The sequence below is a fragment of the Pithys albifrons genome, chromosome 23 (genome assembly GCF_047495875.1).
Source record: "Pithys albifrons albifrons isolate INPA30051 chromosome 23, PitAlb_v1, whole genome shotgun sequence".
NCBI classification, from domain to species: domain Eukaryota; kingdom Metazoa; phylum Chordata; class Aves; order Passeriformes; family Thamnophilidae; genus Pithys; species Pithys albifrons.
Genome location: NC_092480.1, coordinates 4,069,584 through 4,091,364, shown reverse-complemented (window position 1 = coordinate 4,091,364; position 21,781 = coordinate 4,069,584). Strand labels below are relative to the sequence as shown.

The window sequence follows — 21,781 nt, the reverse complement described above, 5'->3', positions numbered from 1 at the left end:
CCCTCGGCCAACGGGAGGCGGTGGGCGGGGCGTGGCGGGCGGGGCGAGGCGTGCGGGACGGCCAATGGCGTGCGAGGGGCGTGCCCAGTGGGCGGGGCCGGCGCGGCGGGAGCGCGCCCGACGGGTCGCGGGTTCGGGGCCCGCGGGGGGTCCCGGCGGGTCGGGGGTTCGGGGCCCGCGGAGTCGCTGCGGGCCGGGGGTTGCTGTGCCCGGGGTGTCCCCCCGGCCATGTGGCCGTGCGGCGGGCGGCGGCAGCGCCGCCTCGGGGGCGCCGCGCTGCTCCTCTTCGTGCTGTGGCTGCTGCTGCGCAGGTGAGAGCCCGGCGGGGCGCGGGGGTCGCGGCCCGGCGGCGGAGGGCGGGAGGTCCCCGCGGGCAGCGGGGCCGGGCGGGTGGGGGGGCCCTGCTGGGCGCAGGCCCTGCCCGCCGGGAATGGGGTTGGCTACAGGAGGACTGCGCATGGATGGAGGGATGGAGGGACGGATGGGATCGGCGGAGGGGGAGACGGTTATCAACGCAATTAACGTAATTAAGGCTCCCGCTCCCCGCTGGGGGATCAGCGTGCGGGGGGCCGGACTCGGTGTGCTCGCGTCCCATGTTATCAGAGACCCCCTGCTCCCATCAGCATTCCTGCAGCCCATCGGGAGCGTGGGAAGGACCTGCGGCCGCGCAGGAATTACCCGAGGCTTTAAATAAAGGCTGCACCTGATGGCCACGGCTCCTGCCCGTCAGCAGAAGGAATGGCTGGGGGGAGACCCGCTGCCAGCGCCATAAATCAGGTTCTCTGTTGGGCAAGTGCTCTCCTGCCGACCTTGGCTCCGGAGAGGCTTTACATCATCGCAGCGCTGATGGATGATGCCCTTTGCAAATCAATCGCCGCGGCAGATCTGACTGGAGCTCTCTCTGGCGCAGCGTTGTGTCCCTCTCCTCTCTCCAGCCCATTCTGTGTCCCCATGTCGCTGGTGGCCGCACGGATGGAGCACTTGGTACCCGGGGCCGTGCCCACCTCTCCTGTCTGACCCTGTTTTCTGCCTTCTTTTGGTTATGTCTGTACATTCCAGGCCAGCAGCTGTTCCTCTGTAACCCACCTGTAATATCAAGAAGTTGTTCAAGGTTCTGTCTGAAGGGAAGTTCTGGCCAGGTGGGGGCTGGTCTCTTCTCCCAGGCACTCAGCAATAGGACACGGGGGCACGATGGGCTCAAGCTCTGCCAGGGGAGGTTTAGGTTGGATATCAGAAAGAAATCCTTTGCAGAGAGAGTGCTCAGGCATTGGAATGGGCTGCCCAGAGAGGGGGTGGATTCCCCATCCCTGGAGGTTTTTCAACTGAGCTTGGCCGTGGCACTGAGTGCCATGATCTGGTAAAGGGACTGGAGTTGGACCAAGGGTTGGACTTGATGATCTTGGAGGTCTTTTCCAACCCAGTCAACTCTATGATTCTAGCTTTGATCCCATGGGTTTTAGATCATGTTTATTCTGGGGGTGATGCTCTTTCCTAGACAAGCATGTCCCATGTCACAGCCAGAGGGGCACAGTGGCTTCCAAGGGACAGAAACTCTTCAGTCCTTGACAGTGAAATGCAGGAGATATACATGCAAATATCCATGGAAATACATGGAGGTGGAATACACAGGCAAAGGAGTGTGTAGTTATTTGTTGCCACTTGGATATTTTATAATGGGTTCTTAAATCCACAGTCAGAGGTTGCCTGCTGCTCAGACCTATTGAAAAGCCTTGATAAATTAGAAGCAGAATTGTTTTAACAGCTGGCCATGGGTTTGTGGTTTGTTCTTAGAGAGGATTATTGCAAACCAGTACCTGATAAAGGCAGTGGAGTCCTGTAAGAGCATATCCATAAAGCACTGTATCCTCTGGCACATGCTGTTTATCTCCACTGTCCAGGTCACCTGGGAATAAACAGAATGTTGTGATTATTACCCCAGGCTTGGTGACCAGCACCAGTGGGGCTTGTGTGCCCCACACGGGGCAGGACAGCCAGGTGGGAGCGAGGGCAGCTCAGAGCTTTCACTTTCCTGTGGCCACAGGAAGCCCAGGGTAAACAGCAGAGCCCTGTGAGCAGGTCCCAGTGGAGCTCAGGGATTAGCTGCAAAGTCCCTTGTTCTCTGAAGCACATCCTGTAGCATCAGCAAAGCGAGTTAATGGTCTCCAGGCTCTTTGCCCTGGTTTGACGTTTTTCTTTTGCATTAGCTTTTTCTCCCAGCTGCTCTGGGTATGTGGTGGTTTGATATCAAGCTAAGTCTCTCTTGCAGAGAGGACTTCAGCTAGGTTTGTGTTAGCTCTCTGCTTCAGAAGTTAACTGGGACTTTTCTATTCCATCTATTGTATTTTGCATTCAAACTCCATCTAATAAACACAGATAGTTTCATTGTTCCTCCCAGTTTCAGAGTCTCTGTTCTGGGGATACTTGGGAATAGAGTGCTAATTTTTTTGCAAAAAGAAAAGAGACTTCCCTGAAGCAGAGATGAAATCATAGACTCATTGAATCCCTGAATGGTTTGGATTGACATAGACCTTAAAAATAATCTTGTTCCACCCCCTGCCATGGGCAGGGTCACCTTCCAGTAGCCCAGGTTGCCCCAAGCCCTGTCCAACCTGGCCTTGGACACTTCCAGGGATGGCTACTGAGGACAAAATAGGCAAAAAAACCTTTAGCAAAGCGTAAAACGATTCTTTGCAGCCTGTGCTGTCATTATAGAAGTGAGAAAAAACCCCATCTACTGGGAGCTATAAATTGCTCTCAGGAGGAAGCACAGAGCCCAGGTAGACTTTAAACTGTGGCAATCCAGCTCAGGGTAACAGGATGAAGCTCTGCTGAGTCACAGAAGTGTTTTTTCTGAGGTTACTTGAACAGATCCTTGTAAGAGATATGGCCTTCAGGATATCTATGATAATATGTTGAAAATACTGTGAGCCTGGGAACTTCCCACCAGTCCTTCTTGGTGAGAAAAAATACTGGAGCTGGGGAGTTTTAAGGTAGGAAACTTAATGGAAATGTGCCAAGTTAGTTATGCCCAGGATTAAGAAGAGCTTAAGTGATTGGTTTATTTTTATCTGGCTGTGTGTGCTTCCTGAGCACAGCCTTCATTCTGACACCAGTCTGCAGTACTTCTGTGTGCAGAGGTAGTTTAGGGCTCCACCCAGCTCAGAAACAACTTGGAAACTGAGATCTTTTCCAATCTAATCTTCAAAAATTGGAGTTTTGCATCTCCAGACCCCTTTGAGCTTTCCACTTGAGACTTGTCAGCAAGACAGAGAAGTAGATACAGCTGCTGGTTTGGGATCTGAAGTGTAAAAGTTACAATCTGTGCAAGATGGTTCTAGCAGAACAGAAGGGCAGGTGGCCATAGGATGTCCTGTGTGTGGGTTGAGAACCTTCTCCCCTGCTCCTGAAATTCCTGGTAATTCCTTGGGAGCACTGCTGCCATTTCCCAGCCTCACATCATTATTCTCTGGCTGTACCCAGTTTCTTGTGTGGATGAGTATTTCCTATCCTGACCTTACTCAGGCAGTCACCCTTTAAATATGGCAGATTGGTATATTGTACTGATTTCTCCTGCTTTGAGCTGCACTATCTTGAGCTGTTACTATTACACCACCTTGTGAGTGGATACATCCCTGTCTTCTTGCTCAGCACTATTTCTGTGGCTGCTTTGGCAGTAAATGTGAGAGCTCATGGACTGAAGGCAGTGAATATCTAATCTGGCTTCCTTTTCCAGGTACTACCCCTGCCTGCTGCCGGTTGTTTCAGAGCCCTGTGAGAATGCTGTGCTACACAGGTACCCTCTGAGCTTGTCAGCCAGCCCATGCAGTACCCTGGAAATCTTAGATTTAGTTCCTTTGTAGTCTCCTTGTCTTGTCAGAGGACAGGTAGTCACTGCAGGCTTCTGGTTTGCAATCCCACGAGCTCTGAGCCACCCTCACCCTCTGCTAATAACTGCTTTACACATAGTGTAGCCAACAGCTGAAGGCTTAGGTGCTCCTCTCTTCTCTCAGTGTGATGTGTCTCCCAAATGTGTGGGTCACTCTTGCTTTCTCGAGCTTGGAATTCATTCCTCACATCTGGCTCTGATAACAAACAAGCTGCTATTGTCTGACTCTCTGTGTATTCAGCTGGGGGGGTCTGAGGGAGGCAGAGAAACTGCCTTGTAGCTGGACTTGGGCATGAAATGTTTTCTTGGTTCTGCCAAAATGGGCTGGGGAGCCTGTAAGGCAGTGGGGAGGAGTTTCTTGGTGCAGGGACTGACCTGAGTGGAGCTGTGACAGCACTGAGTGCTCACCCTGGTAAGTGCTGAGGAACTGGTGTCTCCTTTGCTCCAGTTCTTCTGGCAAAAAACACATTTAGGAGTTAATAGCAGCGATGTGGGCAGAGGTAAGTCTGTGGTGACAGCTGACTTAGTCCTTCCTTGGTGATGAATATAATCCAGGGTGGTTCATTAAATTGAAGGAAAGGTTCTCTGTTCACAGGGGGCAGGTGAGGGGTTTTTATTTTTCCTGTGCATTGAGTTGGAAGATATCAGAGTCCACAAGACATTCAGGATGGCAGTGTTGCTGCTGGAATAAGGATCTGGAAGTCAGCCATCATGTGCCATCCACTGAAAAACAAGGAGATCTTAAATTGCATAAGTTATGGAAGTGTTTGCAAGTATTGTGAGTGAAAACTTCCTTCATCCTGTGTTTTGTTTTCAGCAAGTGAGTTCCATGCTGTGTGCCTGAGCAGGGCTGCATTTCAGCTGTAGAGGGTGGCATTCAGGATGGAAGCTGCTAGTGAAATGAATATTAAGTCCACATCCTGGGAAGATCTTCCAGCTGCTTTATAGTCCTCTGAACAGTCTCTGTGCTCTGTGTGATAAAGAGTGGTTTACTTAAGAAGCAGGAGGGTCAGAGCTGATCCTGCTGGGTGAGGTGCAATGAGCAGCCCGTCTTAGGGCACACATTTCTTCACCAGGTGCTCACATGTGTCTCTCTCTTCCAGGTTTAACTGGAGTGAGCTGACCCCTCTGGGATTATGGGGCAGGACCCTTGGCTTGCAGACAGAGAACTCCCAGTTCCTGCTGGAAGGAATGCCCTTCCGCATATTTGGGGGTTCAATGCACTATTTCCGAGTGCCCAGGGAATACTGGGAGGATCGGATGCTCAAAATGAAAGCCTGTGGCTTAAACACCCTCACCACGTGAGTGTCCCCCTCCCCACCTCTGTCCTGTGGCCTTCACAGCCTCTCCCCTCCTCTGTGACCCTTTGTCATTAATTCCAGTGGGCCATAACATAACATTGTATTTCCATACTTCTTATTCGGAGACAAAACATAAAAAAGATTTTCTCAGGTTTTCTTTTTAAGCATCCCAGACTGCACTGCCCTTCACCTCCACTGCCCTAACTCTGCCTTTCAGGTATGTGCCGTGGAACCTTCATGAGAAAGAAAGAGGGAAGTTTGACTTCACTCAAAACCTGGATCTAGAGTATGTGGTACAGACAGCTCTGTTATTAAATACTCCTGGTTTGTGGGAGGGTGTGCCCGTGGGGTCTGGTTGAAGATGTCATTTCCAGCTTCTGAAGGAAAGCTGTACCTCCATCAGGCAATGGGGACTTTAATTCCTCCCACTGCTTTCTGGAGTCCTGGGAATTTAATGGGTATAGCACCAATCCAGCATAGGTGCTTCATGAAGCAATTCCCTTCTGGTTCTGGTGCCTGAATTTCATGGTGATTGGAGCATTAGGAGTGTGTGGAGCAGGGATTCTGCAGGCAGACAATAATGCTGCTCTCTGAATCTCTAGGGCCTTCCTTTCCCTGGCAGCCAAAAATGGGCTGTGGGTGATTCTGCGTCCTGGACCTTACATCTGCTCAGAGTGGGACCTTGGTGGTCTGCCCAGGTAAGTGTGGAAAGAATTCAGCTGAGGGGACAAACTCAACCCCCTTATCATGCAGCTGAGCCTCCTCCAAAGGAATTGTTTTGGAATGGTTGGCTGCTGGATGGGGATATTTATTTTCTATGTTCCTAAAGTGGGTGAATACTCATTATCTTACTGAGTTCCTCTATTATTTTTGTTTATCTTTAAAATAATAACTGTTATGGCATAATGCTTACAGCAAGAAAACAGAATTGGGGGAACCCATCTTCTGTTGCTGTTTCACCTTGACTATGTTATGAACAGTATTTGCAGCTTGATACAAGAATTTGCTTCATCTCAGGTCTCTTTTAAAAAAGTCCTGTTAGAACATCTGTATTACATGGGTGGAATGATAAAGACCCACAAGTTTTCCACCCTCCTGTTGTATTTCATCCTAAAGCACACACTGTGTGTCCCCCTAAAGCAAACAGGTTGCTGTAAGAGGCTCTGAGAGATGAAGTGAAAACATCAGCACTGGCACTTGTCTGGTTTCTAGATCCCAGTGGAGCCAGTGCCAGGTTATGTACCACTTGTTTTCCTTACCTGCACAGAACATAAACCTCAGTGGGAATTATTTCAGAATGCCCTGCCTTGGGCATCACAACTGCCAAGGAGTGCCAGGGACTGAGAGCAGGGCTACTTGTGACCAGAGCCAGTAGCCACCTGAGTGTTAGATTATGAGAAGTGCATCTCTTGTTAGCTGTTGTCACATCACCCATATATTTTTTTAGCAGGCAGATTAAAAATTCTGATAAGGGGCAACAGTACTATTCCTATTTTGCAAATAAAGAGCTGATGATTTTGTAAGCCCACTGAGCTGCATTTAGCAGACAGGAGTTGGGTCTTTCAGCCCTCTGGAAGGATATTAGTTAATCCCTCCTTTTGCAGAGACAAGGAAGGCACAGGCTCACTCTGCTTAATGGTTACAGCACTATATTGTGCTCTTCCACAAATTGCCCTTTTCTGTGTTAAACCCAAACAGAACTAAGTCTTGTAAGTAGAAACAATGGGAACAATGACTGGAAGCTTTGTTTTGAGCAATGTTTGGGATCTTTATGAAGGAACAGTTGGTTGTAGAGTGCCCTTGGGAATGCAGGGAATTCCAAAGTAACCTTTAGAGAGATAAGGTTAGCACTTGAAATATTTGGGTAAGTTTATGAAATAGTTTAGGCCTGAAATGCAGAACAAAAAGGAGGGAAAGAGATTGGCCACTGGAGCCTGGGCTTCTTTAAAGGTGTGAGTAGGTGATGGGCAGCCTCAGCCTCACGTGGTGTCATTCACAACCCTGCACTGTGGCCAAGTGACACAGAAACTCCACTGAATCCTGCCCAGGTGTGATGGTGGTGGTGCTGTTATCTCTGGGAGTGGACAGGACACTCTAACACATTCTGTTTGCTGCTTTCCATAGCTGGCTGCTGCAGGACCCAGAGATGCAGCTGAGGACAACGTACAAAGGCTTCACAGAAGCTGTGGATGCCTATTTTGATCACCTAATGCCTGTTGTTGTCCCTCTCCAGGCAAGTACAACCCTTTAGCCTCCCCATAAGCGTGGCCTGGCTGCACAGGTGGGTGTGAGCTGTGTGTAACAGCAGCAGGTTGAAGCAATAACAAAAATACCAGTTTTTCTGTAGGAACCAGCAAGGGCTGTGGTTGTCTGTGTTGGTTTGGGAGCGTGAGAGGGTGGAGCTGAGTCCATCTGGGACTGGTGCATCTTTCCTGCAAGCCAGTGTCACTGTGATTTTCATCCCTGGGATTAGAAATCATGGTGAACAACTTGTCCCTTTTGTTGCCCACAGTACAAGAGAGGAGGTCCCATCATTGCAGTGCAAGTGGAGAATGAATACGGTTCCTACGCCAAAGACCCGAACTACATGACCTATGTCAAAATGGTAATGGTGCCACTTTTACTTCTCCCTTTGCTCAACCTCTCCCACAAACCACCTTCCTTAGAGTGTGTTCTTTCTTCTGAATAACTTCAGTGATCCTTGAAAGCTTCAGTGCTTAATCCAGCTGCATTTCCTTGATGTTTCTGCCTGGAGTGGAAGAGAAGGCACGTGACCCTCTCAGTGCTGATAAGAACACAGGCGTATAAGGCTGTGTTCTTCTGGGGAGGAGGGTGGTAGGAAGATGGGGAGTATTTGTGGTGCTCAGCTGGTCTTGAAGAAGCTTCTCCTGGGAGTCCTGCTTTGCTCCTCTTAGATGACAATAGATAAAGTTTTCTCTTTGTTGACTCTCGTGGGAGGAAGGGTGAGGTGAACAAGCCATGAGCACACTCCTAAACTGGTGCAATCTGGAGCTCAGCATCAGGCAGGTTAATTTGCCTAATGCCTCCTTTACCCCTGTCAAAAAGAGATTAGATTGTGCCCTGGCTCCTGCCTCTGACTGGGAGATAAGGAGTTGGCCTGTGCCCACAAGGGCAGCTTATCCTGGTGGATCTCACAGCAGTCTGACCTGGTTATTTGCCCCAACTGCAGGCAGGCAGATAACAAGATCTGCAGTGTGTCTTACAGGGTTTGTTGTTTAATTTCTTCTCTCTGAATGCTTAAACGTTCTCCTGCACGTGAGGGAGGTCACCCATCTGGTGTGTACATGCTATAAAATGTATGTTCCCTGCTCCAGCATTATCAGATCCTTGTGAAACTTTTTGGATGCTCCAGCTTCACCCTGAGCACCCTGAGGCTCAGGCTGTCCTATTGCTCAAGGTGTACAGAGGCTCTTCAAGCAAATAAATCCCGTGGGAGGAGTGTTAATCTGCTTAGAGCTGTGCCTGCTCCTGAACTAACTCCATCTCATGGAGTAATTTAACTTTGCTTACAACGTTAAATATGAAGTGTGTATACAAACAAGTTAAAGAGATAATGCCAGAATGCTTTGCAGAGCCCTAAATGGGCTACAGAGACTCTGGGGGTTCTGAACAGTGCAAATTCATCCCTGTTTTTCCATGGCTCAGGGAGGAAGGAGCTTGTGCTGTTTCACAGACTTGTCAGGACACAGTCCCTCACCAGGCCTGTGGGTGTATTTTTACAGTGCTGTTTCATCATATTCTGGGCTTGTATGCAATTTGCATCTCAGGAAGTGTAGTGCAGTGGTTAGAGATGAAACTGGGAAAGCAGGATTTGCAGGGATTGCTTTTTTGTTGGAGTGGGATCTGAGGTGAGGTGGGGCTCCTATTCTTTGTTCTGGTTTGAGCCTCGGGCTTTGAATGTGGCAAGGTGATTAATTCACATTTAGCATATATGGCCAAGTTGCAATCTTCCTGGAATTAATATACTCATTAAAAAACACCCACAACTCACACAAAACCTCAAATCCCTGTCCTTATCTCACTCTTTTAGGTAACAGTCCCATGAAAGGGTGTATTGACACATCCCTCAGGCTGTTAAGACAATGGTTTTTCCCCTTTTTAACTTAGGCCCTGCTGAAGAGAGGGATTGTGGAGCTGTTGATGACCTCAGACAACAAGAATGGGCTGTCCTTTGGCCTGGTGGAAGGAGGTACGTGCTTGTAGAGACAAGGTAAGGCTGTGATGCTTGGAATGTGGCTTTTGAAGGACAACAGGACATTCATCCCCTAAGCTACACCCACCAAGTGTGTTCTGTCTGTGGCAGGGGCTGCACCCCAGAGGAGGGACCCCTTGGCTGGATGGTGCACACCAGAACAAGCCCAGTCCCTTCCCAGAAAGGCTCAGGTGGTTTTTTCCCATGGAAGGTGTAACACAGGATTGGACATCTGCACTTCCCACTGACTCAGGAGATGGCAGCACTCAGCATTTCTTGTTGTTTCACCAGGTTACAAGGCTGAAAATACACTTAGTGCTCCATTTCAATATGTATTAAACAAGGACCTCAGCAGTTACTAACAGTGATAACTTATTCCTGAAATAGCTGCTTTGCAATTAAAAAGAGAAGAAAAGAATCCATCAAAACCTTGATTCTGAAATGTACATTTTGTAAGTTTAGCAGTAGTTTGTGGGGCAGCCTTGTCTTCTCAGCAAGCTTGTTTTGGGGTGAACAGCTTTAGGGAGACAAAAGGAGGGTATTGGATGTGCACAATGCAAAAGGGTGTCCACTTTCTCTTTAAAAAATGTAATTCTAATAAAGTTTAAAAGTGCTGCTTAGCACTCTCCTCCTCCCCCTGTGAGGAAATAGGGGTGCAGATGTTTGAGTTTCACTGAGCCCTAAATCTGGCTGTTTGGGGCACAGTGTGACACTGATTCCCAGATTTCCAGGTTATTTCAGCCAAGATTTTCTCTGTCCTTGGCCTCTGATCTCCCCTGTGGTCCTGGGGAGTATTTCTTCTCTGAATGAAGTGTTTTCAGGGTGCAGATTTTGAGTGCTCCTGTCATCTCTCAGTTGTAAATAATGTTAATTTTCTAATCACAAACATGGAGATGATTAAAGGGAGAGACTTTCCCCTCCTTTTTTCCCTTCTCTTGTTTATTTATATGGCAGTATGAGAGGGACAAACTCAGTAAGTGAAGTCCATGGCCCTTCACCAGGAGGGTGATGTTCTTATTTGGATTTTTTTGGGTGTGCAGCAGTTTTCAGCTGTGACCACACAGAGTCACTCTCTCCCTGCCAGAGAGCTGGCAGGAGAAGGGCTGAGGTGGAAATCCCTGCCTAGCCCTCATCTCCTGAGGGAACATTTCCTGCCTCAGAGCACCTGCTTGCTTGGAGTTGTCTTTTCTGGCATGTTCATACTGAGGGCTCTTTGTTACCAGTTTGGCCCTTGGATGTCACAACAATCTGCTCATCAGAGTCAACATGTCAGTGATGAGATGTGTGGAATAACAGGCTCCAAGTGGGTGTTTAGGAAGGGGCTAAAGGAGAGTCAGAAACACTTCCCATCCCTGCAAGTGTCCAAGGCCAGGCTGGACAGGGCTTGAAGCAACCTGGGCTAGTGGTAGGCATCCCTGCCCATGGTTCAGGGACAAGATGAGGGTCTCATCTAACCCATTCTATGATTGCAAGCTGGGTGGCTCTGATCTGACCTGGGACAGCTCCTCTGGGGCTTATTGGTGACAAAATCCAGCCTCTGGTGTCCCTCCAGGACCACAGTGGGGAGCTGTGTGTATGTGGCAAGTTCATCCTGTGAGGAGGAGGAATAACTCTTTGACTCTCCATTTTCATGGTGTGCTGTTAATCTGCTTGAAAAGCAGAGTTGGGCTTGTTCTCCTTCAGGTTTGCCAATTAATGTGTTACATCAGTGCTAAATCCACGTTTTATTTTGTTCTGCCTTCATGTTTTCTGTGCCAGTTCCTTTAGCTCAGCACAGTACATAGGTCAGCCTATTAAAATCAAGGTATAAATAGTGAGAAGTGAGCTTTTTCTTCTGTAAATATTCTGTTTGAAGTTCTCTGTCTGACACAACTGGGGCTGGATTTGATCCCAGCTCTCTGGTAAGAAGTCAATTTTTAATACAGAATCATATCATTGCTCCTGCATTTTCAAAGTTTCTTTGGGAGAAATATCAATGTGACCACAGGCTAGAAGAGCAGGAAAATGGTTCAAATGTGTACCAGAGGCTGTGACACTGATCCCAGATTAGTGTCTTCTGTCCTGCAGACAGGTATTCCCACCCCAGGGCCTGGAGATCCTGCAGCACACACAGTTGGTTCCCCTGCTCTGCATGGTGCAGAAGCACAGAAAACTCTCTCTCTGGTTCACTTATCCTGTGGTTTCTGTCACTCACTCCCACAGACATGACAAGCTGTGGGATATTGCCTGGGTAGCAATTCCTGCAGCTAAAGCCTGAGAGATCAGTGGGGCATCCAGATAAGTTTGCCTTTATGTGGTGCCTTTTATCTGAGGATCTCCAAGTCCTTTCCAGGCTCTAATTAAAGCTGGTGACACCCCATGAGCTGCTCTGATGCTCTCTCTTTCTAGTATCTCTGAACATCAGAGCTAAATGATGGCCTGCAAGGATTCCACCGTGTTCTGTGGTCCAGTTGGATTCTGCACACCAAGCAAAGACTTTGATGGGAAATTTCTAAGGAGGTTATTTTGGTGTTCAGAAGATGTTCCAGTTCCCCCTGAGCTTGTACTGGGCTGATGCCTAAAGAGAGGGTCCTCTACCTGTTTTGTGTGAGTCTAAATTAATACATTTTTCTTTTCCCAATAGCACTGGCCACTGTTAACTTTCAGAAACTGGAACCTGGGCTACTGAAATACCTGGACACAGTACAGGTAAGATGCTGAAACACTTTGTTCATCCAGATCTTCCTTATTAAGGGCTTTTGTTCCAGAGGGTGATAAAATTCCTTCTGTGACTGGTTTACTGGGGATAGATTGGTTAAATGTGTTTTCAAGAGCTGCTCTGTACCTGGAACATTTAGGTGATTACAGGCACTTGTTTTCTCCTAATGAAACACGAGTTTCTTTAGTGCCACTTACCTTGGCCAAATCCTGTGGCATCAGATAAAGCTCCTATCAAATAAAAGGCAAAATTGCCAGGAAATGAAGACCATGAGGTTGGAGTGGCAGCACATGTTGTCCTGTCTGGGTGGAATGCTGCAGGAGCTAAGGGAGCTGGCAGGGGGTGACAAATGGGAAGCAATTGCTCTGTGTGCAGAGCCTTTAATGAAGACCTAATTCCTGCAAAGGCTAATTCTTCCCTGCCAACACCATATGCAGCATTAAAAAGGCATTAACAGCTAAGGTCTGCTGTTCTACCTTGGCAGGCACTGCCTGCCCTGCACCTGCAAACTCTCAGCTGGCAGTGGCATGGCAGATAAGCAGACATTAATAAATGTGTATTCCTAGCAGAAACTAAACAGTGACAGTTGGTTTGTGTATTTTGCTACAGCTCTACCAAATAACAGCATCCAGAATTGTTTGGTATCACCTGATTGTGTGCTGTGGTTTTTGCTTTGTGCAGAGGCACAAAGCTTTGTTTGCCTTTCTGGGCATTGGTGTCCCACAGCATCTTGTTCCTCACATGTCCAGAGCTCCTTAGCTGCCTTTTTTTTTCTGTGCCAATTGAGAACACTCTTGTAAACCATTTCACTAATGCTTCTCCAGAAAACAGGGCTGAGTGCAAGACTTCTCTGAATCCATTTTAACTCTCTTTTTCTTTTGACACAGAGAGATCAGCCAAAGATGGTGATGGAGTACTGGACTGGGTGGTTTGATAACTGGGGAGGTCCTCACTATGTCTTTGATGCAGATGGTGAGCTCCAAATTCTGTTCTTGCAGACAGGGGAACATTTTACCTTTTGTGGGAATATGGTGAATTTAAACCTCTTCCAAATGTAGCACCTTCTTGGTGGTTTAAGGGCTCATTAGGAAGACTAGTACTAAAAAAAATAAACCAACAGCTCCAGAACCTCCAGGGCATCTAAAGTGCAGTGAAAACAGAGCTTTATAAGTCTGTTTTAATGACTCTCTTATGCTCCTGCAATTGTCTTTGTAATTGGGTCATTAGTGTGTTCAGTTTAGGAGTCTGGCTGAGTAGTCCTTACAACTCCTCTGCTTAAAAGCAAAATTCCAGCTTGAGTCCATGAACCTTACCCTTTTTCACTCAGAGAGGAGGATTATGTGAATGTATTAATGTGTCCCAAAGTGTTAGTAGATGTGCAGCCCTTACTGAAGGCAAGATAGAAATCCCAACAGAAATCACTGTAATTGCACAGGCGTGACTGACTGACAGGGACCAGAACGTTTGTGTCTGCCTTGAATTCCTGGCAGTGTCCCAGCCCAGCTTTGTGGTCTGTGCCCCCCTGGCACTGCCCTTCTTTTGCAGAAATGGTGAACACTGTGGCCAGCATCCTCAAAACAGGAGCATCCATCAACCTCTACATGTTCCACGGAGGCACCAACTTCGGCTTCATGAACGGGGCTCTGGAAGCTGATGAGTACAAGTCAGATGTCACCAGTTATGGTGAGTTTGTCACTGCTTTGCCTGTTCTCCTGTGGTGGCAGTGCAGCTCTGACTACCCCGGGCTAGGGACAGTAGACAGAAACCCTGGGAAATGGTCACTAGAACCACTTTGCCATAAAGAGATGAGCTCAGAAGCAAATACCTGATTAAAAGGAGGGTTTACATTAGTGTTTCCTGTTTCCAAACCCATTCTAGGATGTGGAGGATCCCCACAGTTGTAAATAGAAGCATCACAGATGATGATTTTTCTTCTCTTTTTTCTAGGGAGAGATGGTGATCCAAGATACCATTGTTTTTTTGATTTTACCCAGTCACATTGTACCATAAATCTCTCCTCATCCCAACAGCCCTTTGTAAAAGTGGTTAATTGTTGACTTTATCCTGTGTGAAATTCTGGATTATGTGCAAATTAAGTCTCTGAAAGTATGTTGCTCCTTCATGAATGGCTCCTCTCCACATTAGTGGTTGTTTAGTGACATTCACTGAGATTAAAGTGCAAAGATTTCCATAATATAGACATTGCTTGTGTTTTGGGCTTTTACTTCTTGCACAAAGCTGTCCCAGAGCTGCTGTCTGTTGTTAAATCACATGTGCTGCTTTTCCAGACTATGATGCTGTGCTGACAGAGGCTGGAGACTACACATCCAAATTTTTCAAGCTCAGACAACTCTTCAGCATGATCATTGGTAATTATAAATCAGGAACCAAAATACTGTTCTACTTACACTGTTAAATGAGGGAATTGTGTAAACTGGTCCTTCTGCTGGAGTTGGTTGGTTGGCTGGGTGATATTTCCAGGAGATGGCAGGGAGGACTAAAGGTCTGAAGGGGCTTTAATCTGTGTTGTCTGAAATGATTGTTCCATCTTTCTCTCTCTCTTTGCCTCCCAGGCCAGCCTCTTCCTCTGCCTCCCATGATTGAGAGCAAGGCATCATATGGTGCAATCCTGTTGCATCAGTACATCTCTCTCTGGGATGTGTTGCCATCTCTTTTACAGGTAGTAACCCATGTTTTACTGCATCTCAGACCTAAAAGGCATCACCTCTTAGGTGCTAAAGGCAATTAGGGCACTGGTTTGTTATCCCCTGAGGAGAAAGTTGGGGAATGTTTTGTCAAGGATATGCAAAGGCAGCAAATCTTTTATCTCAATTTTTTTACTGCTGTTTCTATTCTCTTGGAATTCCAGTTTTGCAAGTCCTTGGCTCCCTTTTCTGGTACTTTGCTGTAGCTTTTAGAGAGCCAGGAGGGAATTGGGGTTGGACCAGATCCCAGGAGACTCCCAGGGAAATGTTCCCTGGGGCAGAGTGGAAACCTGTCTGAAAGGAGCTGCCTCTCTGTGGCCTGTCAGTGCTGAGAAACCACTCCTGACATTAAATTTGCTTCTCCTTTGCAGCCCATTAAGTCAGAATTACCTGTTAATATGGAGAATCTGCATCTAAACGACAGCACTGGGCAGTCCTATGGGTATGTGCTCTATGAGAGTGTCATTTTTGGTGGTGGCCAACTGCACACGAGGGACCACGTCCGTGACCGAGCACAGGTGAGGGGCAGAGCCAGCTGGGACTCACCTGGGGTGGGTGCAAATGCTTTGGTCTGGACAACTAGGCAGGAAATGAGGGGAAATGTGAACTTCTAGATTATTAGGAGTGTGATTCTTTCTTTCCAGTTCTCACCTAACCCCCAATCCTTATAATTAAATTTGAGTTTGCAGTTTACTAATATCTTCAAAAATCAGAATGTTGAACATTCTGAGAAATACTGAGATTTTTTTTCCCATCTGGACTAAGTCAGTGACACATTTGTGGACACTGAGTTCTGGTTTCAAGCAGAGACAATTTCCTCCCCAAATATAACATGCAACACATGGTTATAATATAATTGATGAGCAGTTGCTGTTGTGTCCTGTGCTCTGTTCTGCAGGTGTTTGTTAACACTGTGTATGTGGGTGAGCTGGACTACAACACAGTGGAGCTCTCCATTCCTGAGGGACAGGTAACTAACTGGGGTTCCTCACAGCACCAGTGTGTGGATTACAGAGCCAGGGTGACTAAAGAGGGATTTCTTTTTGGAAGGCACCTCCCATCTCACCCAGGCAGACTGATACAGCAAGGATTGGTTGTTATACCCAAATTACACACTATCTCACTGGTGAAATACAATGTGATTTCACTACCAAGGTACTATTTGTGAAGGAAAAGTGGGGTTTGAATACTTTTCCATGGAGAAAATTCAAATTATTGTAGTCTCTCTGCACAAAACTTTCCAGCCTTCCTGCCACAGCCACAAATGTTGACAATAGAGTACCTGGACATTGTGCAGAGTAAGTCCATGTAGGCACAAAGCAAGTTTTAAGGAGGGTTTAGAGACTTTTGCACTTTCTGAGTCTCAAATTAAATTAAGGGGAATGTCTCTTTGGCTCTAAGTTTAGTCTTACCAAGAGCTGACTCTAAGGCAATGTATTGACTGACCACATGTCAACAGAGCTGTGTGTGGCTCCAGGAATAGGTGAGGGGTGGATGCTCTAATTGTTCTTAAGGCTTGTGGGAGGGTTTAGGGCATGAGCCTGTCCTGTGTCAGACTCCATTTCTGTCTCTCTGGGTGATATCAAAATGGAACTTCAAAATTCAACAGAAAATCCCAGAAAACTTCTATGCAAAGTTTGAGATCTCCTCAGTTCTGTAACCGCAGTAGCAGAACTTTAATAAACTGAGAAATGGCAGCTGCCAAAGGTGTTGGTGCCACCTGCCCCCTGAAACTCCTCTGCTAAGCAGGCACTGAGGCTGAGGCAGTGCTGGTGCAGCTGATGCTCTTTCTTTTGCTTTTGCAGGGATTCAGGCAGCTGAGGCTCCTGGTGGAGAACCGTGGCCGTGTCAATTATGGCCTGGCCCTGAATGAACAGAGGAAAGGTGGGTTAAGTTCTGTGTTCTCAAACTGTCCTGGAGAGTTCTCTGAGTTTAGACACTACAGAACTGTCTGTGTGCTTTGCACAGAACCAGCTAAGGGCCCAGTACAGCTCTTGTGGTGCTGGACATGACTGGGAGTTGCTGGGGAATGGTGTGATGGAGGGAATGTGCTTAAAAATCTCATCCCCTGCTGTCTGGAGGATCACAGATGAAAAGCAGTGGCTGCTTAATGCCTTGCATTAAAGCTTCTTATTTTATAGGGGTACAGCTAAACCCAGGGCCATCAATGAATCTTACTGTGCTCTGGGTTTCCTAGGTGATGTTCAGATTCCCTTTCTCTTGTTCTGTGAGCATTTTACTTCACAGGGAGAGATGGAAAATACCTTTTTTAATCTGTTTTTTCCCCTGGGGGGTTGGTACTGGAGGATCACACTGTTTAAAAACTCACACAATATCAGGAGTGAACTGCATCCTGTTGAGCAGAATGTACTGAAATGCTCAAGTCTGTCACTGTGGAGCTGAAACCCCAGGATTCTATTTTAGTAGGAAACTATATGCAAAAGCTTTCTAAAATAGATTAATGGAGCTAAGCACATGACTGCATTGATTTTATTTAATGCAGGAGATGTACATAAAGCCTCTGTGCTGCTTAGGCAACCTCAAGTGCAGGATCCAAGCTTTGCCTGCTACAGGAAAAATAATTTTAACAGGATAGTATTAAAGGTAAATTACTAATGAAGGTGCCTTAAGATCCTTGAATGGAAAGCACTGGGTCAGCACTGGGCATCAGTGTTTGCCCATGTCATGTTTTGCTGTGCCTATTGGAGAAGTAACTGATTCACTGCTCTGAAAAAGTCTAAATAAACTAAACCCCAACAATACCAACATCCCCACCTGCTGCACGTGCCAACAGTGTTTTCTGCCTGGAGGGTGAGGAATGACTCTGTGAGTTGAAGCCAAGGGGAGAAGGGAGAGGCCAAAGTATAGGAATGTTCCCCACTCAATCTGGATGAGCAATGGGACCATATGGGCTCGAATTCCATTGTAGAGTGTGGCTGCTTTCCATCCCCTGCTGTTCCCTGCATTCAGATAGGAATATCCATCAGCTTTAGCTGTTTTCCAACTCTTCATTACCCTCATTGCTCTCACAGGCCTAATTGGGGATGTCTTCTTGAATAAAACCCCCTTGAGGAACTTCAAGATTTACAGTTTGGAGATGAAACCTGCCTTCATGAAAAGGTTTGTGGGATTTAAACATTTATGGTTTTTTTCTTTCCCCTTTGAAACCACCTGTTTACCAGCAGTGCAAAATCTAATAGGGAGCAGCTAAATGTTTGAGAAAGGCAACACGAGGTAACAGCAGGGAGGTGGATTTTTCCACTGAGAAGTTCTTTCCTGATAGATTTGCCTGAAATAGTCCAGAAAATAGTGCTAGTTTATCCATACCATTATTTGGAATGAAATGTATCCTCACTGTGCAGGATTTAAAGATTTGCTTGTACAACAGGGTTAGGTCAGGGAAGTAAAAGCAAGGCCTACCCACAGGAGTGGGTCCCCACACACCCACATGTTGGAAAAGTTGGGTCTTTCTGGAAATTGCCTATATGGGTGATATATTTAGTAATTCAGACTGCAAGGGATGGATTAATTCTGGAAAGCTACTAATAGTACATTAACAACCCAGATGGCTTCCTCTCTTTTATGTTATTGTGCTTTAATTCAAGAAAGGAAATCTTAGCAGGGGGACATCCAGGAGTTTCTGACAGCAGATACAGATAATCTTAGCACATATTTAAGCCCTGTGGACTCTGGCCACAATCCTGAGAAACTCTGCAGTGATGTTGTTAATACCAGAAATCAAATTCTGTGCATCTCCCAAAGATTCCACAGCTCCCCCATTTTGTGTAGGAAGGAGAGAGGCAACATTAAACTGAAATGGGTTTTAAAATTAAAAAACTCCATGTTTTGAAATTTCCAAGGACAGTTTCACCAGGTGCTGGTGGGCTTCCTGAAGGATTCTTATTGATGGGGTAACTCACAACCTTTGGACTGCAGGGTATTAGAGGACTATTTCCAGTGAGGAACATTTAAAGCAAGTGAGCTGCCATGGCCAAATAAAAGCAAGATTAGTCACCACTGCCCTCAGTTCCTGGCTGTTGACCAGCAGCACTGCAACACAATCAGCTTTCAGTCCCTGAGGGGGAGGAGGGAGTGGGGTGTTGTGAAAGGAACCTGTCACAGGCTTTTAGTTGAATAATTCAGTAGCAGTCAGGCTGCACTGGATCAATAACTTCCCTGAGTTGGAGAGATGCAGTTCCTAAGGGTCGGCAGGAACATGTTCTGACAGAAGCTCAAAGGCTTCTGTGGGATTCTCCACTCCTTATTTCCCCTTCTGTTTGTGCCCTCCTCCCAGATTGGTGCCACAGGTAAGAAATAATGTCAGATTCCCCCATATTACTGCAAACTTGCAAGGATGTGTTCATGTTCCAGGACAGGAGCAGGGGCAGCAATTTCTGTTTTGAATCCTGGCACTACCTGCTCTTATAAAAAGCATTTTATGTTGCTGGGAAGTATCAGAGGTGGTGGTAGCCCCAGATACCCTTCCCTTGTACCCCAGGCTGGGCTCCCAGTGCTGTGGATCATGAAGACACAGCCAGGCAGCACCAGCACAGCCCTGTCTGAAGTGGGTCCCTCTCTTTCAGCCTGCAGCACGTTGCTGGATGGAGCTCAGTCCCAGATTACTTTGTTGGCCCAGCTTTTTTCCGTGGAAGGCTGTGGATAGAGCAACAGCCACAGGACACTTTCCTCAAGCTACAGGCAAGTCCTGTTTTTTCTTGATGAAGATCTAAAAAAAGCTGGTCAGAGACACTTGTGCACTAGGTCTGACTGAACTCTGTAGTTCTCCAGTCTTTAGTCTTCCTCTGGTCTTGGAGAATTATTCTGGGGGTGTAGAAGTCTTGTCCATCTGGCAGGTAATTCTGTTCCATCTGTGCAATATTGACCCTACAGAGCCACTAAAGACCACTTAGTCTTTTTTATTGACATACAAATGCTATTTGCTATTTACTAGAGGAGTAAAGGGCACAAAAAATAAAGGAGGGACTAGTTTTATCCCTGTCTTCTTGATGTAGAAAGAGTCACTTCTTTGGAGACGTGGCACAGGAGTTAGAATTCCTGTCATCCTTCTGTGGAAGATTTCTGCTCCTGCATTGAACTTCAGATGAGATATTAAGTATTATTAAACTTTCTCCTCTGATTTCCCTCCTTTAGAGCCAAGGTTTATACCAATCATTATTGTACTGCTCACTTTCCCATTTAGGCTTTGTTGTAAATTATGCCAGTCAGCAGCAATAAAGTATTTCTGTCACCTGGGAAAGGTGAAGGGAGATATTCCATGCTTGGGAAGGAATAAAGGCCTGTCTGTTCAAAAGGATGAAGTTTCCTGTACAAGCACAAATCACGAAGTGCACATTTTTGAAAGCCTTATCCCTTTAATTAGTACATTAAGGATAACTCCTGTTCAGCAGGGCTTACTTAAATGTTCCTGGCTTCAGGGATTTGTGCAGGGAAAGCAAGCAGAAAACCTGTGGAAAGTGGCTGGAAAGAATGCAAGTGTGAAAGCAGATTTAGTTTCCTGTGGGGATGTTAACGAGGCAGCAGAGCTGCATCAGTAATTCCATGTTCTGCCTCAATTCCAGGGCTGGGAAAAAGGAGTGGTGTTTGTCAATGGGCAGAACCTGGGCCGCTACTGGAAAATTGGACCTCAGGAAACTCTGTACCTTCCTGGGCCCTGGTTACGGAGAGGAGGCAACGAGGTGAGAGGAAATGGGTTGTGTTGCTAAAGATCCTGCCCCAAAGAGACATGTCCAGGGTATTGATTATCCTTCTCTAGCTGAAAGCCAGCACAGTAAAGGGAGAAGGTTACCTCCTCAGAGCTGTAAAAATTCGGGAAGATGCTGCTCTAGAGGCAACTCTGGCTCTGACAACCCTTAAGATGTTGGCAGCTAAACTTCAAAGCGCTGCATCAAGTTCTAAACCAACACAAACCTGCTGTGATGCTGGTTTGTTTCTGCATCACGTGGTGTCCAAGGAGAATCAAAATTACTGTTCAGACTCACACTAATTGATCCCTTTAAATGATGCTTCCTTCCCCTGCTGTGTGCCTTTTCCTCCTAAAAATCCTCAGAGCAGCTCAGCCTCTGTGTGAAGGAATCTCCCTCTCCCTGTCTCGTGCAGATTGTCATCTTCGAAGAGCGCACGGCGGGACGGATAATCCAGTCTGTGGACATCCCTTATTTAGGAAGGACCCAGTATGTGGACTGAGGAGAGCTGCTTTCCCATGTTTGGTTCATCCTGAACATTCCTGGTTGCATGTCTGGGGCCATGATGGGCATGCTAATCTCCACTAGACCCAGGTAAAGGATTTGCTCTTTGGCAGTAAGTTCAGAGGAGGGAATGGGCCCCGAAGGAAGCAGGGTCCGTTTTCTCATGGATGGATGGATGGATGGATGCAGCAGCTCATCTCCCTGGACTACTGAGGACCCACAGCCTGGATGGCTGTGCATGTTTTGGACCATCTGGTGAATGTGGGGGAGTTAAAAGGTGCTGGAGGCAGGTGGGAGGGAGAGAAAGAACTGAAGCCATCTGAGTTGAAAGCTGAGCTCAGCTTTCCAGTGACTTTAAAGATGTCTTATTACTGGCCTCCTTGTTTTCATAATTAGGTAGGGAGAAGATAGTTGGTGGACATGTGGGGAATCAGGTGTGGAAAACCATTTTGTTGTGCTTCCAGGCAGATTTTAGCACCTCTCTCTGTGAAGAGGCCATTATTTGTTCAGTTGTTGGAAGCCAAGGTGGTTGTCAAATGACTTTTAATTTGAGCTTTTTTCCACTAAGTTTTACTATGGAGGTTGTCTCTCTCTCAAAAGGGAAAAAAAAAGTTTTAAAAAGTGAAACGTGTTTTGTCTTCTGTCAAATCCTTACATTTGAGGCCAGGCAGGAATGAGAGATTCCAAGGAGGAGAAAAGGATATGTGAGTCTTCCAGTCCTCTCTCCACACGTGCTCACACTGTGAAGCACTGAAAATGAAATTTCTCTTGT

General features: G+C 46.8%; 1 protein-coding gene across 2 annotated transcripts; it reads left to right on the top strand.

Annotated features, from left to right (window-relative positions):
- Nucleotides 1-96: 96 nt before the first annotated feature.
- Nucleotides 97-21,658, top strand: GLB1L2 (galactosidase beta 1 like 2). 2 transcript variants are annotated; one of them, XM_071576035.1, is made up of 20 exons: nt 97-311; nt 3,734-3,793; nt 4,990-5,187; nt 5,405-5,473; nt 5,790-5,885; nt 7,312-7,420; nt 7,700-7,792; nt 9,316-9,397; nt 12,024-12,088; nt 12,986-13,070; nt 13,644-13,781; nt 14,387-14,467; nt 14,672-14,778; nt 15,175-15,321; nt 15,702-15,773; nt 16,609-16,687; nt 17,836-17,923; nt 19,387-19,501; nt 20,383-20,499; nt 20,921-21,658. In XM_071576035.1, exons 1-20 carry the CDS (start codon nt 229-231, stop codon nt 21,005-21,007), a joined length of 1,971 nt encoding a protein of 656 aa, XP_071432136.1. In that variant the 5' UTR covers nt 97-228; the 3' UTR covers nt 21,008-21,658. The 2 variants fall into 2 exon arrangements, with proteins under 2 accessions (XP_071432136.1, XP_071432137.1); XM_071576036.1 differs by lacking the exon at nt 3,734-3,793.
- The last annotated feature ends 123 nt before the right edge of the window (nt 21,659-21,781 follow it).